The sequence below is a fragment of the Pavona decussata genome, unplaced genomic scaffold (assembly GCF_977016875.1).
Source record: "Pavona decussata unplaced genomic scaffold, jaPavDecu1.1 SCAFFOLD_322, whole genome shotgun sequence".
NCBI classification, from domain to species: domain Eukaryota; kingdom Metazoa; phylum Cnidaria; class Anthozoa; order Scleractinia; family Agariciidae; genus Pavona; species Pavona decussata.
Window position 1 is genome coordinate 1,276,467 of NW_028145712.1, and position 20,759 is coordinate 1,297,225.

At 39.1% G+C, this 20,759-nt stretch overlaps 1 protein-coding gene and 1 long non-coding RNA gene across 2 annotated transcripts; one reads left to right on the top strand and one right to left on the bottom strand.

Annotated features, from left to right (window-relative positions):
- Positions 1 to 540: 540 nt before the first annotated feature.
- On the bottom strand, positions 541 to 4,442 carry LOC146453865 (protein fem-1 homolog B-like). The gene has a single exon (XM_085096134.1). The coding sequence runs from the start codon at positions 4,297 to 4,299 to the stop codon at positions 2,356 to 2,358; it is 1,944 nt and encodes a 647-aa protein (XP_084952260.1). The 5' UTR covers positions 4,300 to 4,442; the 3' UTR covers positions 541 to 2,355.
- Positions 4,443 to 4,566: 124 nt separating this feature from the next.
- Positions 4,567 to 12,503, top strand: LOC146453866 (uncharacterized). The gene is made up of 3 exons (XR_014859399.1): positions 4,567 to 4,786; positions 11,215 to 11,260; positions 12,167 to 12,503. It is a non-coding gene; the product is annotated as an uncharacterized LOC146453866 (long non-coding RNA).
- The last annotated feature ends 8,256 nt before the right edge of the window (positions 12,504 to 20,759 follow it).

Below are 20,759 nucleotides of genomic sequence, written 5' to 3' on the forward strand. Positions count from 1 at the left end.
CTGAACACTCAATCTGAGTCTACTAAAGCAAAACTACTTATCGCATAATTAACACCCTCTGCATGTCAAATTGTATTCTTAATCACATGCAACTAAACTTTTGCACGCCTTTCTCTATAGAGCTACTTGCATAATTGGACTGACACAACTTTGAAAGTGATGACATGGAGTCACCTAAACATCAGCCAACATTATAATCGCTTGTTTTTGTCTTAAATAAATAAACACGTAAAAAAATATTGATAATACTAAATATAAATGGTGGAACATGAACTTGTGACCAGTTTAATGGACAATTAAATTAATATAATTTTTGATAATAATAATAATAATAATAATAATAATAATAATAATAATAATAATAATAATGATAACAAATTTTTTAAATAATACTAATCCAAGAAAATTGCTATTTGCAAGTGAAAAGTAGAAAATAAGAACTACAGTTGAACCTCTCCACAACGACCACCTTAGGGACAGAAGAAAGTGGCCATTGTGGAGAGGTGGCCATTATGGGGAGGTAGGGGTGTAATATGACACTTTTCTTTCGGGAAGTACAACATGTTTATTGTGCCAAGTTCATGCTTACTGTAGCCTATAATGGCAATCTTAAATAATATATATAGATAAAGTACACAATAAAACGTAAATAATGTTTTGAATCAAAATGTTAACAAGACGAAACCAGCAAGGTTCGCAACATTCGCTATACTATTGTGGACAATTTATGCTTACTGCAGCATATAAATGGAACACAATCAAAATATGTATATCATTAAAATGGATACAGAAATGTAATGACCCAAAGACAAATGTCAATTACTGCATCAGTTTATAAAAATAGGTTTTTACAAAAAAGTACTGTACTGGCCATTGTCGAGAGGTTATTTTGGCAGTTGGGGACGCACTTTAGTGGCCGTTGCCGTTGTAGAGAGGTGGCCGTTGTAGAGAGGTTTAAACAAGTGCTAATGTATGGACTGTCTGCCAGGACAAAAAAAAGTGGCCGTTGTGGAGGTTTGACTGTATTTCAATAGTTAAAAAGCCTATCTACAATTCCTATTGAAAAAAAAAACTATTTTCAAGCACGTTTCCTCTTAAAGAGAAAAATTACAAAATAATAATAACAATAATACTTTAATACAGTCTCCTCAAGAAGGCTCTCTTAGGCGACCAGCTCCTTGACCTTACATCAAAAGTCACTTAGGGCCTTATTTCACGCACCCCTTCAATAAATTGTTACTCTAGTGACACATCAGCACATTCTTTGATAGCTGTTGTGCAGTACTATACATGCATACATTAGGCATTGCAATAATCTGAATAAACGTTTGAAAGGATTTTGTCTTAGTGGATGAGTGATGTTTACTTTTGCCAGCTGTGCCTAAAAAAAACCTCCCTTAAGCGACCAGCCTCTATTGTTTCAGTCATTGGTCCCTTATGAGAGCTTATTACCTTAAGCGACCAGACTCTAGTTACGGCCACTGTTTTCAAATTCCGAAAGTGATCACTTACAAGAACTTATTCTTTTAAGCGACCAGCTCTAGTTACGACTAATTTTTCAAATTCTCAAGGTTATTATTTATAAGAACTTATTCTCTTAAATAAGTGACCAGCTCTAGTTATGACTAGCAACTTTTTCAAATTCCCAAGGTGATCGCTTACAAGAACTTATTCTCTTAATTATAAAGTGACCAGCTCTAGTCATGACTACTTTCTCAAATTCCCAAGGTGATCGAGAAATTCTACTGTAATGGCTTTTCTCACAGTGTTAATCCACTAGGTGGCTCTTCACCTGTGAATACCTAAGATTCCAAAACTGTTACGAAATGCAAATAAAAAGTAAACTAAATTAACTATAAAAACTATAAATAGTGTTTCTCCTCCATGACTGAACACTGTCTATGATTAGTTTAACTAGATCAAAATTGATTCAAAAAAAAAAAAACAATGCTTGACAAAGGGTCTCTTCATATTAGCCCGGCAACTGGGCTAGCCTGGTAGGCATGCCGAATTTTGTCTTCTGTTCATACTGTATCAGAAATTTAATCCTGTTTAACTAGTTCAAAAATGTCCAAAATGCCCCTAAAATACCCATGCCATGCGCAGTTGAAAATGATTTGTCACGGACAGTCCCGGTATCCGGGCTGGAGTGTTCATGTGGCAGAAATTTCCAGCTTGGTTACCGACATCTCTGTCGCAAAAACCGAGATCTTACTAACCGGGCAGCCCACCTTGTCATATAACACATCAAAATTTTTGTAAAGTAAAGTGTGGAGAGGCGCGATCTCGGAAACCAAGCCAGCCTGGTCGACCGGGCTCATATGAAGAGCCCCTAAATGTGTACTTAACTGCATTTTAATGCATGCTGATGTATTTTTCAAGTGTTTTGGGAACCACTCCTAGATAAGGAAGTCCAAACTTTTTTACAGCCCTGGCACTGATGCACTTTAACTCCAATTTTTTTCTTTCTGAAAGAATCCTGCGGACACCATCAGTTTTAGCCACGTCAATGGCGGTTTCACCCTTGTTGTTGAGGAAATCATAGTGAGCACCTCCATCTAACAAAACCTCCAATGTCTCGGTCAAAATGCTGGGATCTTTGCTGGGATCAATACTGGGATCAAAAGAAACAGCTACGTGAAGTGGAGTATTTCCAGCACTGTTGGTAGCATTGACATTGAAACCTGTATCTAAGAGAAGTTTCAGTGTTTTGGGTAACAGTGGTATATCACAGGAATGTTTACATCCACAACCACAAGCCATATGTAACAAAGTATTTCCTTCACAATCAAGGGGGTTCATATGGACAAGTTTCCGCAATACTGATAGATCTGAAGTTTTCTCTTCCTCACAAAGTTCAGCTTTTGAAAATAAATCCAAAAGTGTCAAAAAGTAAGATAGAAAGTCTTCTGGCTCCTCTGTTTCCTCCTGGGTCCATTCAAATACTTCATCAAAATCTCCAGCTTCACGTAGTCTGTCATACTTCTGAGTGAACTTCAACTTTGACGTTGATAGTTTCTCAAACTCAAGGATGGTTTCCTCAAGTACTTCAAGGACTACTTTTTCTGCTAGAGGAAAATCGTTTTCAGTCATGTTCCAAAACACCTCAATTAAGCTTTCCAGATTGTCACTGATTGATTTGTTACAGTTCTGGTCTATCTTAATTGCATGTCTGTGCAGTGCTATGCAGGCATGGAAATTCCTGGTATCCTCATAGTAAGAAGCAAACTCTTCAATGGGCTTTAGAAGCAGTTTGCTTTCTGTTCCAAGGATTCTCTCTCTAATGATAAGGCCCTCTATGTAGATGGCTTCATCATCACCTTCTATCTGAGCTAGTTCCTCAACACTTTCACTCTCTTTTCTGTACTGATAAGCTTCCACAGGTTCCATGGTGTGTTTAAACAAAGGATTTAAATGGTCTTGAAACCGTTCTGTCATACCACGCATCATGTACTCAAATGCACGCATACAGCCTGAGGCATCAGGAAACTCTTTACAAGCAATAGAGGCACCAAGAAGCTCTAAGGCATCAATTGATTGTTCCTTTGTGCATTCTGGTCTGTTGATTAACTCCTCTACCATAAAAGCCACACATTTATCGCTTGCTAACAGAAGAGGTGTTAAACCGTCCTTGTTGTACAACTGGGCTGCTCCAAAATCCAACAACTTGTGAATCATTGTATAAGAGCCACATCTTGTAGCATGGTGAAGAGCAGTGTTACCATCTTTATCTTGAAGATCCAAGTTAGCTCCATGCTCGATGAGGAAGGTGACTGGATTTATGTTCTTTCTTTGGACTGCTATCATCAGAGGGGTGTAGTTTTCTTTCGTAACTGCGTCCACATTGGCTTCATGTTCAACTAAACAACTCATAACACCAACATAACCATGATCAACAGCAAGAAATAAAGGTGTAGCATGAAAGATTAGTTCACGACTGTTGTCGTTGTTCACTACAATACAATAAGGACCACCTCGACCTTCCACGTCTGCCTTATAACTCAGAAGCACTCTCACACAGTCAATATTTCCCATTCGAACGGCAACCGTCAGCGGAGTATCCTTGGGGCCGTCCACGCCTTCAAAGAAATGCAAAAAGCCTTGCTTATCCCAAGGGTAAACTGTTTCCAACACCGAAGCTCTCTCGCGGGGATTCATCTGCTGAAGCAGTTCACTGAGTAAATCAGGATTTCCAAAAGCAGCAGCTTCAACGACTTGTTTTGATGGATCATCAGGATATTTCCTCCTGACATATAAGCTTAAATGCTGCAACAGGGAAGAAGCTTTGCTATTTGCCATTCCGAAGGTCTCGTGGAAGGCCGAATTACAATGACAAGCCAGACAGTGACAGAAAGACTGGATCACGATTCCGTTTGTTAATACTGGATGACCAGTGTTTTGGCCCAAATCGATGACACTGTTTCCAAGTGGCCATTTTGGAAAACGTTGCATCCGCGAAAGGGGCGCGCCAAGCATGAAGGGAGCTATGTCCCTTTTCCTCATGCCCAGCCTCTGGCGGTTAAGAGGACAGTCGTGTTTAGGGGAGGACTAAGACCCCTACGTGTGTAGGTCTTCGTGGCAGATATGTCTTCTCACCTTGTAACCAATAATGAACGTTCTTCTTTCCACCAATGAAACTGCGTTGTGATCGTGTCCTCTGTGATTATTTTGACAAGGGAGGGGATCAACTTGGTCGACTTTCGCCGGCGATAAGCATTAAGAAGTCGCCATTTTGAACTAAACACGAACTGAACTGAACCATCGCGAGATGACTCGTGAATTGCAGGTAAGCAGCCTTTGTATTATTTTCGTGCAGTGTTTTGCAGGACTTTTCTTTGTACTGTAAACTACATTCGATGCCAGTTGAAACCCGGATGGCTGACGCAAAGCTGTCGTCCTTTTGCTAGATGTGCTAGTTTTAATTTCGAGATCTGTGCAATGTTTCTGTGGAACTTAAACTGCGGAACACTTTATTACCTGATGCACGTTTTCCTGGTTTTAAAGGGATCATAAGTTCGACTTCAGCTCGAGAACAATAAAAACTTGCTGATTGACCATGCCCCTGGGCAGGATGAAAGTCATCTCACCATGCATGATAAACTTTATCTGACCCAAAATTATTTCCATCTTGTCCTTGCTGGAAACCACGTACCCTGCTGGCAGAGCTTTTCTTAACTCCACAGGAAGAAAGAAAGGCTCTGCAGAAATTGTGTTTTATGGAGTATGCTCATATTTGCTTGGATGTACTGTAGTTTCAAATTCAGGGTGTCTGAAAAACTCAGACCTCAGACCCTGGAAAAGCTCAGACCCCCTTAAAGATCATTTTGGGGCTTAGCGTCCTGTCACAACATTGATGATCAACCAAATCACCGACACTGAGGTGAATAATTGCTTTAGTATATACCACACAAGCTGTTAACCAGTGGACCACAAAATTATTTTATTTATGACAATATTTATTCAGATAATACTGACAAAATGGTATGAAATTTAAAAAATCTTGCACACCAGGCGGTAAGCAATTTCTCATGCAGTAGAAAGTTCTGTCTCGCTTCCTTGCAGACAATTAAAACTTTTGGAGACACTTGTTTAGTTCCTACAGTTGTTGCCATTTATGTATTTTTTTAACAGCCACCTTTTTTATTGAGTAACCATGGCGAAACGGGTAGTACTTGGCTAATGACCTCCAAACTAGCCAATCAGTACATGCGAGAAGTACTATTCACTTGTGTGGTATATACTAATTTTATCTGTTTGGGGTGATCTACCGCACCGCTATCGTAAATTCAATTCAATGGTATTTAGGCATTTTAAAACTTTTCTTTAGTGCTGAGTTAGGTGACACACAGCCAGATTTTATTATTAACAGGACCTAGCACCACTGTGGCCTTGAAAATTATGCTATTAGTGTTTTTTGTTTCTAAACTAGTTGTTGTCACCAAAGGATTATTTTCAACTTGTGTTAAATATTTATGGCTTTCAAGCCTTTTACTGAAGTGTTTGTTTGCCTTGTTTGATGGCTAATTGTGCATTTTAGGAGTATCTGGTCACTGCAGCCTGATATTGTTATGGCAAAATGTTTGTAACCAGTATCTGTTTCTGAGACACCCTTCAAATTCAGGCCAAGTCCTATGGCTTCAAATTAGTGTTTACCCAACAACAGCAACAAGCTTCCCCTAAATGGAAAATTTCGGAATTCAGATATCAGTAACTGCTTCCATCTCGATACCACTGAGGCCTTCAATTTTCACTGTTGAGTAAAGGTACACGCAAGTCATTTGAATTGTTGTGTGAATCATTTTGAAAGGCATTTCCTCACCAGAACTATGCACTTCTTTCAAAACTTATGGAAAAGCTGTAATTTAGGAACACAAAGAATCAGTCAATTGAAGGGCTGGGAGCATAACGGACCTATGTCGAATTTCAGCCCGTTTTTCGATTTTGCTTGGATTTGTCCGAATTTTTGCATGTGAACTTCAATTCGATTGAAAAACATTGTCCAGTGTTTTTTTCCGCCGATTTGTGTTTCGTATTGGGAATAGTTACCATCTTCTAAAGAAAAATCGATAACATGATAGTCAATATGGATGACCAAAAGGACAATGCATTGAGTATTAATATTTGTATTAAATATAAACTTGTGGTCTTTGAACCATGGGACACGAAAGCGGTCTTTCTCGCGGGAGAAACGAAAAGAATTCTGTTATGCTTTTATCTGATTCTGTTACAAACTACTACATGCGTGACAGGAATGTAAGAAATGCACAACAGATACAATACGTCATCAAAATGTCAGCACATTTCTTGGCCACAGTTCTCACCACTAAAAAGTCATTTTTATATGTTCGCTGGCAATGTATTAGCTTTAGCAGCACATAAATGCTTTGTTTATCGTTTGATCACCATGTTGAAATGCTTTCCTAAATGTGTTTCACAGAGAAAATCTATTTTCGAACAGTTCTCACCCCATTACGTAAAAATAATTCAAAATTCTATTAATTTCTTTATTGTGACATGGGTGAGAACTGTTGCCAAAGTACTAAGATGCACTTTTGCTGTGATCAAAAGGGGTAGAATAGAAGGGCAACAAATCGGTTTTTCATTGAGAGAAAACTTATCTCGAAACAAGCCATTTCCTTCCCTGCAACACGATTTGAATGAGCAAGAACTGAGGGCGAGAACTGTTATGCATTGAAAGAAAACTAAGTTCTATGTCACGCACTGCGTGACTTACGGCTTTACTGGCTTTCAAGAGAGCGGTCTTTGTATGAAGTGCAGTTATTTTCCCTAACGGTTAAGTGAAACGTTACAGCCACTAGTTGGTTCTATCGCCTCGAAGGGAAAACGCAGAATTGGAGCTAGCATTTTGGTGAAATCACGCTAAAGCTATTTGCGCCACACTTAACCTACGGCTACAAAGTAACTTTCTTGACTTCGTTAATGTACAAAGCAAAAATATGCACCATACGACTTGGCTGACCGCAAGTCATAACTTACTTTACAATGTTTCCGCTTCCCAAATAGGCACGGTCACCTTACAACAAGAACGCGTGGTCCGAGTCCTCTTAACCGACGAGTACGACGTGGACAACATCTCTAACAACATTACCCTTCCAAGCGCGTTCACTGGTAAACAAGCAAACCACCACTTTCCCCCCCCCCCCCCCAACTCAGTGTTGTTTTCTAGGTCACGAACGGTCTCCTGGCAAGCATCACCTTCCAAATCAACATTGCATAAGGGGGAGGGGGGGAGGGAGAAGTAACTGTGGTAGAATTACGAAGAGAGAAACAGTAAGTGAGTGGTTTTTCCATCTGTTTTCAGTTGTCATTGCATAGGGGGAGGGGGTGGGAGAGAGAAGTAAAGTTCTGTGGTAGAATTAACAAGAGAGAAATCGTAAGCAAGTGGTTTTTGTGCTGTTCGTGTTTGGTTTTCTCAAGGAGTTCTGTGCACGATTGTAAAACCGCGAAATGTTTTTTAAACCTGGGAGAGCAAAAATTCGGACAAATCCGAGCGAAATCGAAAACCGGGCTAAAATTCGACATAAGTCGGTTATGCTCTCAGCCCTTCAATTGTTTTTCAAAGGCAGAATGATTATTTGAAATAAATGTGATGGTATATTTCAAGCCTAGTGAATGAATGAGAAATTGATGTATTATTCTAGAAAGTGACACAGGCATGCTCAGAAAAAAGAAATCCAAGTGCTCCGATCAGGAGTCGAACCTAAGACCTTCCGATTACTAGTTCAGATGCTCTACCACTGAGCTATAGGAGACTCGTGGGAGCTTAGGCCAATATACCACACGTTCAACATTCAAATCCTGCAGTATGAAGGATATTTGCCCCATGAACCTAGTTTAATGGCCTTTGCTCCTATGAGTCTCCTGTAGCTCAGTGGTAGAGCATCTGAACTAGTATTCGGAAGGTCTTAGGCTCAACTCCTGATAGGAGCACTCAGATTTCTTTTTTCCGAGTGTGCCTGTGTCACTTTCTAGAATAATACATCATAAGTCAGTTATCAAAGAATGATTTCTTTGCTTTTAACTCTGACTCTTAATTCCATGTTTAAGCTGTCAAGTATTCCTCAAAGTGTGTTTGCTTTAGCATTCTAAAAGTGGAGGTGTGTGATGAAGTCTTATTAAGCATAGATTCAAAACATTACTCCATCGAGGCTCTCAAGCTTATAAGAAATTGTTTTGCCTTGGTGCAGTGGGCTCATTTTTGGCTTTCAGTTTTTAATTTATTTTAAAAATGATATGTGCACTATCAAAACCGGTCTAATGACAGAAAACCAGAGTGACTAGGCCAAAAGTTTGGACTTAATAGAGACCTCAAAGGCTTGACATGATTTCTGCAGTCTGAAAACGTTTGTCACAGTTCATGCCAGTCCTTACACTGTTAAACACGGGTGAAATAATTCTGTGATGAGCTAATCTGAGAGCAAAACCATATAAACAACATCATGGAAATGACTGGACACCAAGCTGAACTTGTCCCAGAATGAGAAGTGATCCATGTAAACAGGCTGTTAGTCTACTTGGCAGCCATTGTTCTGGAGATGTACTGTGTAGTGATCTCAATAACAACTTTTGTAGTACTAATAAAATTTAAGATTCTGTACTCTTAAGTAATAAAAATCATAAAATTTGGGAACAATCTATTTAGACCAACCAAACTTCATTAGCCCTGTTGAAAGAACAAATATGTTCCCAAAGTTTACAATAAAATAATAATTGTTGCCTTCAGCAAAGAGATTTGTGTTGCATAAGTTTCTTGTGCAAGAAAGCAGCGCTTCCTAACAACAACCCATGCATTTCAAGGTGACTGGGTAAAATTGTAAGAACACTGACTGTGCTGTGATGGCAATTTTTGTCAATGATCCTGATCACAATGAAAAGCAATGGAGGTCACTCAATACACTTGTACTGTAAAAATTTGAATTTATTATAGCCCGCAAAATCTTCAGTAGAATGAGTGCTAGAGGCGCTTTATTTTTTAAGGCCAATTTAGACAGTACAGCTTTTGCTTATGACTGTTGCATGCAATTTCTTTTTTGTGCGCTGCTCACGTCATGAAAAAAATTGTACACAACTCTCGTCATTCAACATGCCCATTGCCTACAACTATGACTGTCATACATATAGGATTTTAAAATATGTTTCACAATCCTACAATATTTTATATGTCATGCACAACAAGTTGTAAGTTTGATTTACATGAAACATGAGTCAAGAATTTTTAATGAGTCCAGAGATTTTTGTAGCCTCCCACGCAGTCGTGACTGCATGGGAGGCTAGAGATTTTTGAGGCTATCTGTAAAATCAAAGTCAACAAAAAGTTTGACTTATTCACTGAAGATTTTCTGTGAAAAAAACCGGATACTTTTTTTTCCAGATATAACATCATGAATTCTTTAAACAAGAAACTGAACTAGTCAGGAGACAGGGTATATGTAGCTAGGGTAATGTAAATTGTCTGACTGGTAAAAAAGAGCTTGACCAATATCAAATAACTTCAAACCCCAACCCTAGATCAAATAATGATACTCCCTTGGGTTGGGCTAATAAACTTTACCTTTGCAGGGTGGCCCAGTCAGCAGCAAGGCTGGTATCAATAGGGGCCCTGTAAGTTTGTGGATATTAATTGACCTAGTGATGGACTAAATACATGTATTTTTGGTAAACTTATTATCAGAAGATTGGCCAGAAGACAACCTTGGGTGGTCACCTTTTTTAGATAGAATGCTGTGCAACTGTATAATATTGGGAAGAATGCCAATAACACAAACCAACACTGGAATTATTAACCCTTAATATCAAAGAACAAATTCTCCTACCTTTTTCCCATACTTTTCCTATAAAAGCTACTTGGGAGACGTTATTAAAATATCAAGAAATTTCATTAAATGGGCTATCATATCCTTAATTCTCATGACCTCAGGGGTGGAATAAGCATTGATATTACTAGGGGAAATTTGATACTGATCACTGTTAATACAATACAAGTCAGAATAATAATATTATTCTTGTGTGTTTATTATGTATACCAAATAGGTTTTTAGCTATGTTTTTTAAAAATGTTTTCATGCTATGATCTTCAGATTTAATAACTTAAATATTCCTTAAAAATTATTTTTCAGCTAGGTCACTCACTTTTCTAAAGTTCTTCACTTCCAAGTGTACTAAAGTTTCTATCTTTTATACATGCCATAAGAAATTGACCAGTTCTCTTTTTATGGTCAGTCTCAACTTTTAGTGAACTGTGCATGTGCTGCATGAAACTGTCCTACTCTTGAACAGCAAAGACAAAAATCATGTTAAACAGCTTGGGATTTATGCAACCTGAATTTCTCTGTATACTGAGCAAATAAAAGTTTTCACCTACATCTAGACCGAGAATGCTGTATTATTCGGTGAGTGAAACAGGCATACTCGGAAAAGGAAATCATGTAGACTGTTTTACAATAAAAAAAAAAAGGAAATAACTTTATAATCTACAAGAGGCAAAATAAAAGACTGCAGGGTTTGTTTTCCTTAGGCCATTTGGTGCACTTTGTCTGCTTTGTCAAGTCAAGAATTCAATCATTGTTGATGAAAAATAACCTGTCTATTCAGATAGGCCACTCTGAAATAATAATAACCAATCTTTATCATCATCATCATCATCTTCTTATCATGGTAATAATTAAGTTTCTTGATATTTCTGATTTTATGTAGATTAAGGGCAGATGGATGAAATTGGGATCAAGAATTAGCTGAACAGGTAAGTTCAAGCATGGAAGCTACTTAAGACAAAGTAGTCAGATCAAATAAACAGTAGTTGTAAGAGTGCGGCAGTAGTTCCTATCTAACGAAACTATTGTAAATGCATTATAGACAATTCACTACCTTACAGAGAGCAGTAAGTTAATTATGAAAAGTCAATCCATTTTAAAGGGGCTATATCATGGGGATTTTTATGTGTTTTGATCAAGAATTGTGCTGCAACTGAATCTAAGTACCTATTCCTGTTTATGAATTGCCCCCAAAAACACCAATAAAAAGAAGATGTCAAGTTTTCAATTTTTAGCAATTTTTCAAAGACACAAGAGGACTTGAAAAAGTTGGCCGTTTTTTTCAAGTTACAACCCACTTCTATCTTCGCCATCTGTAGCCAGACTTGTAATTACGTGTAATCACAGTGTACACTATAGTGTTGTAACTTTTAACAAAACTGCAACCTTCATTTTTGGGCTTGCATGTGTGAAAGTGCATCTAGGTACTTCAATGAAAGTGTTACTTAAAGTAACTGACATTGTCCTCCAACCATTTTCTTAGCAACATAGGTCATTCAATGCCTTGTGACATCACACCTGGGTATACATAACCTTGGCTAGAACGGCAACGCAACTGTACTAACAGAACTTGTCATTGTCAGATTCACGCTTGGTCAATACTTACCAGCCGTTACCCTTGCTGAAGGGAATGTTAGACAAAATAGACATTACCTCGCTCCGAAGACCGTTTTCCACTTTAGGGACTAATACACAAACTCTAGTTTTCACCATCCCTCCAATAACTGCCACGTGGGCTACAAACGTACTTTTCCTAACTCAATACTGGTTGAAAACTTATCTGTGTGCGTAGTGAGGATATTTTTTGATTAATTTATTTTGCTTTTCTGAAATAGATTGACAGAAACATAACTGGAGTTATAATTGGATGAAGCACCGCAGAAGATACATAAGAAGACTAAGAGGCAGATTATGAGGACATGATGAAAATAATGGAACTTTGTGCAAAAAAGTTTGTTGAATTAAAGAAACTCACATTGAACGGCCAGCATCAAGTTGAAGTCAATCTATTGTACCATTCTGAGAGAATCGCTGCTTGTAAACCATTTACACTTTTAAACTTTAAGCGATTGGTTAATTCTTTCAGTTGATCCTTTCGCCCGTACCAAGAGAGCCATTTTTTTACGAGATTTTAAAACAAACAAACAAATAAACACATCAAAATTGAATGAAGTCTTTATAGCTTTGGAATAAATTTGCTTTAAACGTAAGAAGTCGCCATCTATATCCATACACTTATTTATAGCTTGTTTTGCAGCGCTTGGTGCACTGATAAATGTTGCAAATGTCATAGATAACAGAATAAACAGAGAGTTGAAAGGTGTTGGAGATAGACAGTCATGTCATGTCTAGGAGGGGCTCAAGATTTTGAGCTATTGATGAGTCAGGGAACATGAAAAGATCATCTCACTGGCACAAATTCTTGAGGGATCTCACCAGCCATCGACCATATGTTATTTGTCCCGTTGAATTAGCTGAACAGTAGATTTGCAAAAGGAAAAATATTGGCTTGCGGAAAGAACTATTTATGAAGGCTCTTAGTAGTTTTCCATTCTTGCTCGTAATGCTAACGAAAATCAGCGGCCGGTTTTGCTTTGATGAGGCCTCTTTAACCCGCTAAACGTTCGAGTAATGAGTTGTAAAATTCGATTGAGGTACGATTTTCCTTTCTATCTGTGAATATATTAACTTTCATGATGTTCCAGTTGGCTTCAATGCTGAACACACTTTTTCATTAATTGAAGAGAGGAAAGACTTCTATTGATCGTCATAAGCAACCCTATTGACCAACGCTGTTGGTAGACACTGGCGCGCGGACAAAACTTTGTAAGGGGCGCTGAACGCAATTTAATGGAACTTGTTAGTCGTTTGTGAACAGAGTTGCCCAATTATATCTTGGCTACCAGAATTCAGTGCCGTCTATAACACAGAGGATTTGTAGTACCAATTTCTCTGCGTTTTACTAGACAAGTTGTGGCTTGTACAATGTGCTAAGGGTTCCGCCTAGAAGCCACAGTATTCCGAGTGATCAGAGAGTGAAGGAGGGGGAGGAAAAGTTAACGTGTGGGGAAAAGTACGACTAGGGGAAAAAGGGGAGAGCGTGTACACCTTCACTCATTTATGGCGTAAACTACTGGGCCCTTTCATTTGTCATTCGAGTCCTTTTGCTTTTCGATATTGTTTTGATTCACGAAGTTGAGGTTTTTTGGATGATGTAAATAGCCCATCTTGTTTTTATTTTCCCGGGGCTTTCAGCGCCCAGGTATTACGACGGCTTTGATCCTAAGAAACTGGAACTCCCTGATTGGTTAAGCTCAGTGTCATTCTTCACGCGTTGAGTGAGGCTATTTTACCAGTAAATACATGATTTTCGATCATTTGATTACAAGGTATGGCAAATCATCATGAGAACTTAATTCGTGCTCCGATAGTAGACCATTTTTCCCGACAAAGTATAATCATTTACGACTGGGAAGCAGCAGCAAATACAAAACGTACAAACAAATAACAGGATGATATCTGTACTGATGAAGGGCCTATCGCACATTGTTAAGAAGTCAATCAGATAACAACAGATTGCTGTTCTGATGAGAACCGAATTACCAAAAAGTACGTCATCGTAAAACAACTTTGCTCGAGGGTCAAAGAAATCGGCCGGTGCTGTAGAAGAGCCTTTCATTCCCACTCCCCTTTACCTCCCTCCAAAATAAAAAATAAAACTTGCGCTGGGTGGCAGTGATTTAACTGATTTGAAATCACTTGAAAAACTGGATTATAATGGATAAAAAAAATGAAATAATTGACTGATAGTTCATCGTGCTGCCAATTGCTGAGCTCCTTTCTCAGTGCGGTTTCAAGTGTTCCGAATTACTCAGTCTGAATTGGACTCACTAGGTGCCACAAAGCAACGCACTTTCAAGAGGGTCTGGATGGGGGGGTACAAATGTCAGTTGTCAGTTAAATTTTAGGCTATTTGTCAGTTGTCAGTTAAATTTTGGGCCATTTGTCAGTTGTCAGTTAAATGGCTATTAATAATTAACTGCAGATTTTAATAATTTCTTGAGGACCCAAATAAACTTAAACGTTATGCAAGACAGATAGGAGCGTACCCTGATAACCAAAAAAGTATTTTAAAAACTTGTTTCTGGTTAATGTTTAATTTTATGTTTACATTTTTGCAACAACAATCGCTTCTTTGGCCTTTATACAAATCATCCCATGGCTAATCTACTAAGAACATACCTTACGAATCCAAGCGAAAATGGGCGCGTATTGGTTTGGCCAGACCTTGAAACTGCGACAGGTGAAATTTCCTCCTCAGTGTCAGAGATATCGTTGTCTGAAGCTGTATCGTACTTGTCCTCTTGTGGAGGTCGCACAGCACCAACGACCACAAGACAGTCATTTATATACAAATGTGACTTCTGTAACATCATTAGATGGCACCTCAGGACTGATTCATCTTTAACCTGCTTCAGCATCTCTGTTGAGTCGTTCTGGATCTTCCGTGATGGAATTGCTCTCTTCGTCTGGCATAAAGTTTACTTTACTGCAATCTGGTGGCTTCGTATACACCGCTGGGTGGTAGAGCCCCTGCTTTGTCCTTTGTAGTCTCACCCCTGACTGTTCTTTGTCGTACTGGACGATACTTCTCTACCAATTCTTTCATGGCAGTCTCCGTTTCAGCACTAATCTCTGCTGACGGAAACGGTTGCATGAATTTTATACTTTCAAAAGCCAAGGTGGTCTTTTGTAAAGTCTCCTTTGTGATGGTTCCAAAGTCTTGGGAATACTGTAAGGCGGTGAACGTCTCATGTTTAAAATGGGAGACGGCGTGAATGTTCTCCACAACTGTTGTGAGTAACGTGCACAACTCAACCTCTTCAAGGTATTCCTTGTTAGTCGCAGCTATGCTGTCATGCAGCCGGCGCATTCCTTGTTCCAGAAGTGTTAGTTCGCTGCCTGTTTCCTCCAGCAAGCTTGGCAGCTCCATTTTCCACTGACCATCTGTGATTATCGCAAAATTTTCGCTTCTTCCTCCCTGCTTCGGTGCCATGCGGTAAAGTTTTAAATCAAACTCTCCAAGGCCGAATTTTATTGCCAGTTCTCTCAGCCCAAGAAATGACAACAGATGCTTCTTTAGAGACTGAACTGTCTCTAGCTCATGGCAATTGATTGGAATACGGCTTCGGTGTCGTTCGAATGCCGTATCCGAATCAACGCGGCAAAAGCAAGCAATCGCCTTTATTACGCCGGAACGAGCGGACATGGTATAGACTCGGTAGGCTCGGTATATTGCTAGAGCGCGTTCCACGTAAATTTGGGTCATGTTAGAAATAACTTATTAACTAATATGAATTGTTAGTATAAAATATGACACCCTACTCTGCTGCTGTTTATTGTACACGTTTGTTTGGTGATTTGGTAGAAAATATATCAATTATTAGCCGAAAAACGTAGCAGCAGGTCTTTCGTCAGTTGTCATTACCAGCGAGTATAAATGTCAGTTGTCGGTTAAATTTTATGTTATTTGTCAGTTGTCAGTTAAAATTTTGGCTATTTGTCAGTTGTCAGTTAACCCCATCCAGACCCTCTTTCAACTTAACTTTTCAACTTTATTTATTGCCCAAAATCACTGACAGGTATCGTTACATTAGTATTTCTTAACCCTTTAAGCCCCGAGGGAAATGCCAAATTTTTCTAAATCGGTAACTATAAACCAGGAGACCACATGTGATATACCATTTGAAAGGTGTTTTCTGGGGTATGCTATAAATCACACCAAAAGAAATGGAGGAGGTCACAGATTGAATTGACAAGTGCCCAAAATGAAAAAATAAAAATGTTTAAAATTTTCCTGTTCCTTGTACAGATTGGGTATGTCCCTAAACTGTAGCTTAATTTGCAGCTCTCAGTGCATTGGTTGTTGTCAGATATTAACTTGACCTAAAAAGTACAAAGATAAAAAGTTCCAAAAGTTGCAGGGGTGGTAAATCAAGTCTTGTATAGGAGTGGGGCATGATATTATGCCTTCCATATGCAGATCTTTCCAAGATCTTTTAGTTGTGCAAATTTCACACAAATTGACTGAATATTGAGCATGTAATTGCATCTTGTGCCATATGGCACTATCGGGGCTTAAAGGGTTAACAAAAGTCATGATATTGAGCTGGAAAGCTCACAAGCCTTTCTAGGCTTATCCGCGGAGACCCCATATTCACTAGTATCTCCGGTTGTAATAACCGCGCCACAGAGCGCTTTGTGGTGTTTTGATTAGGCCACAAAGCGCTCTGTGGCACCTTCTTTAGTCCACAAAGCGCTCTCTGGTGATAAAATTGGAAAAATCATATAATGTTCACAAGATCGTGTGATATGCTTGTAGGTGTCAAGGAAACACCCAGTTTTCATTGTTGAATGCCCTAAAACTGACCACAAAGCACTTTATGGCTTCACATACAAAACCACAAAGCGCACTGTGGTAATTGTCAGATAAAACATCACAAAGCGCTTTATGACTTTCGTATAAAACGACTTAAAAAAACGCTCTCAGTGAAGACAAAAAGACATAAATCTGCAAATTCCGCTAGTTAGTTTTAAAGTAACAGAAGTAAGGCGACGGTAGATTAAAAACATGAGACAGACGTGAGTACTGAGATTTGTGTCGCGCTTCTCCTTTGGGCTCCCTGAGTGTTTGTTTGCGACAAATAAATGGTACTGAAAACCGGACAACTGATGTCCCAAAAATGTATATAGACTGAGGACACAACTGAACAATTGAAACGGTACTATTGTAATAAAACTTCATAACGTTGCCGAACATATTGCGCTCTAAGTCACAGCAATTTTGCTTTTTAATTTGGGTGCATTAGGTTTCTAGAGAAAATTGGAATGCTATGATACGAAGATCAAGGAGAATCGTTGAGTTTGAAGCTCTCCCGTTTGTCGGGAAAGAAGCGTTCTCCTTCTTGTGACCTCTTGTCGGTTAGATCGTAAGCTCAATGTTAGCATTTCCTTCTCTGATTTATCCTCTTATTTACGAGGATAGTATGAACAAGACTTTAGAGGCTTATGGAAACTGAACACCAACGCACATACTGTTGCTTTCGATTTTTAAACGAAGTCGATCGATGTAAGCCGCTCAGTTACGTCGCTTTCAAATCAAGTCAAATATATTTGCCACTTACCCTCACCCCGTCGAATAACCAATTTTGCTCGAAGACCGAACTGCAACGGAGTCTCTTTACCAGTCTTAATTCGGGTGGGCCAAGATAGATCGCATTATATGATTGGCCTATCATATCACATGACGTCAGAGGACATGTCTGCAACGGAGGACATAACTGCAATGGTACATACGTGCCCCTGCTCGTAGTGCATTCCTCCTCTTCAGCTCACAGGGAAGCCAGTGCAGCAAGCCAGGCGTTGGGAAGGAAGGAGGGAAAGCGAGCGCACGCGCTAAGCGAGAGAGCGCCAAATAGCTACTACAATAAGAGAAATGATAAAATCCTGCTTTACAAGGAAGCCGTATATAAAAACAAAATAAAATTTATATAAGACTACTGTTAAAATCGTGACTCTTCAGTTTAGATTTAAATTCATTAAGAGACAGCGGCTTTCGAATACTCAAAGGCAGACTATTCCACAGTACAACTCCGCTGTAAGACAGACTTCTTTTACAAGAATTAGTGCGGGGCTGTGGGATAGCAAGCGTACCATCACTATAAATATATTATAAGTTAAAGTATCAGAAAGGAAGGAGACAAGGGCTCTTATATAGGGGTATGGGGGCTGAACAGAGGCGGTAGGGGGATTATTGTTAAAAGAGATCTTTAAAGTGATGCCCCTGACGAATTATCTTATGATTTTGCAAACCTTTCCTAAAATGCTAAGAATATAGCTTAACATTTACAAGTTTGTAGCATTCCTTTTAGCAGCATTAAGCGCTTTAAATTTCTTAGAATACTAGTTCGCTCTAGGGATACGTTAACTGAGTAAGCTCAGATGTAGTCTTATTTCGTCGTACACTACTTCATCTTGCCTGTTTAATCTTCATTCGCTGTTTCGTCTTCCCCTCCCCCTTCCTCCCCAAACTAGTTGCAAATTTTTCTTTCAGTGTTCCCTACCTCGTTATCGTTTAATACCTCACAGGGTTTCCTTCGCCCTTGACTGATAACCGTGTTTGCTCAGGTACGCCGTTCGCGTTCATTTAGGCCTAAGGCAAACGTCGAATCTAAGTCGCGTCGAATTTATTAAAAATAGGTTCGACAAAGAGTCGACTTAATTCCAGTGTGGTAGCAAACGTCGAACCTGCGTAGACCCTAATTCTCAAGTTGCACTTCGTGAAACACGGGAATCAGCACGTGTCCCCGTGCTATAAGGGACCTTACGAAAACACCACGGCGACGGCGACGATAACGCCACAACACAAAAAGCTTTATGAGCAAAAACAATCACTCTGCACGTGCGTTTTAAATTTTGGTACATTTCTTTGTCGTCCTCTGCAAAACAACAACGTGAAATGACCAAATTCAAGGTTTTGTTGAGAACGTGAACCCACGGGAGTGAATTTTTCATTCTCTTCCTTAACTTCAACGGTTTAGTTTGTCGTTTGTGTACAAGTTGAATGAGTTAAAATAATTGCGAAATAGCACAAGTGAAACAAAGTTATACTTTCAAATGACGTTTTCGTTGGCGTCACCGTCTTGCATTCGTGAGGTCCCTATTCACTTGATGCGCGGCTAGTTATTGCTGGGGCTTGCTAGCGAAATGCCGAAATACAGTACTCGTCGGGCTTTTCTTTGGCAATTAATTGCGAAAAATAGAAAGAGAAGACTCAAACACTGAGCATTTATTGTAAATAGGCAATTCGCGTTTCAATCATTTATATTTAGTGTTTATGAAACACGAAAAACACATTTCCATCACGCTGTGCGACGTCAGCAATGGCTTTCGATAGCTCGCTATTACTGGTCGCGAAATTGTCTCTGTGCAGCGCATGCTCGTCAGGGGGGAAATAGCGTTTGGCAGATGGGGGAGTCGGTATTTTTGTGACTTTTGCGCAGTCCATCACATTTGAATCAATTATTTTGTAATTTGCATGATTTATGAATTGAGTTCAGCGCGTGTTTAGAACGGCGTTTGCTGTAACGCCGAACCACTGTCGCATTATCCGACTTGGCAAGTCGAACTTATGCTGGAGTCGAACCAATTAATTTGAGTCGAACTTAATTGCGGCACTGAAACGTCGCACCATTCATGCGCCTATTTCAAAATTAATAGGTTCGACGAATTAAGGACGGTGCCTAGCTACTAATACGGAAGTATTTTTGTGTGGTTTATGACTATGCAGGAAAAGCACATCTTAGCAAGGCCTATTGGTATCCAAAAAGAAAATTGGGGGTAACCACGCATTTTTCAGAGATAATTAAGCAATAATATCTCTAAAAAGCGCCAAAATATAAAGCAATGTATGGGATTTTTTCCTAAATTGAAGTTAAATTATCTCTGAAAAATGCATGGTTACCCCCAATTTTCTTTTGAGATTCCAAAAGCATTTGCTAAGTTCTGCTTTCTCCATATAGTTTTAAACCGCGCAAAAATATCCCTGTATTAGTAGGCACCACCCATAGCAAACCCGAGTATCTCGCGATGGCAGAACGTATGCGCAGTAACAATAGTAGGCACCGTCCTTAAGTTCGACTAAGATTCGACGTTTGCCCCAGGCCTTACTCACACGGTGGATTCAATAGGTGGATTCAGTTTCGTGTGTCATTACCCTGCATGGCCTGTTCATTTCGCTGGGATGATCATCTTTTCGTTTGTTGTTGTAAGTCGTAGTTTTTTTGCGTCGTTAATGGTAACCGGTTCAGATTTAGTTTTGTAGGCCACTGCCTTTATTTACAGTTTTTCGTAGCGTTTAATTGGGTTATTCTATTGTTAGGATGGGTTTTGTTTAATCAGTTGTGTATTAATGTTTAGTGGCAAGTACTCTATCTGTTTAGAAACGTGTCAATTAACTCGCGTAGTTGTTTTGGATTTTTTTTCAGAACAAACACCGGCAAACAAACTATATTCTGCATGGTGGTTAATGGTGGCCGGTTCAGATTTAGTTTTGTAGGCCACCGTCTTTATTTACAGCTTTTCGTAGCGTTTAATTGGATTATTCTATTGTTAGCCTCGGTTTTTCTAATCAATTGTGTATTAATTTTTAGTGGCAAGTGCTCTGTTTGTTTAAGAACGTGTCAAGTGATTAATTGCGCAGTTCTTTTCGATTTTTTCAGAAAAAAAACGGGAAATAAACTATATCCTGCATGGCTTCCATTTTCTAGGATAATACGTCTACTCGATTGCTACTCAGTTTTCAAATCAAATTAACGAAAGCTGTATCTCTTCTCTGAACAGCTCGAAATTAGCATGAAGTAACTTAAA

Excerpts from the sequence above, each read along its gene's own strand:
- LOC146453865 (XM_085096134.1), bottom strand. The coding sequence starts at position 4,299 with ATGGCAAATAGCAAAGCTTCTTCCCTGTTGCAGCATTTAAGCTTATAT.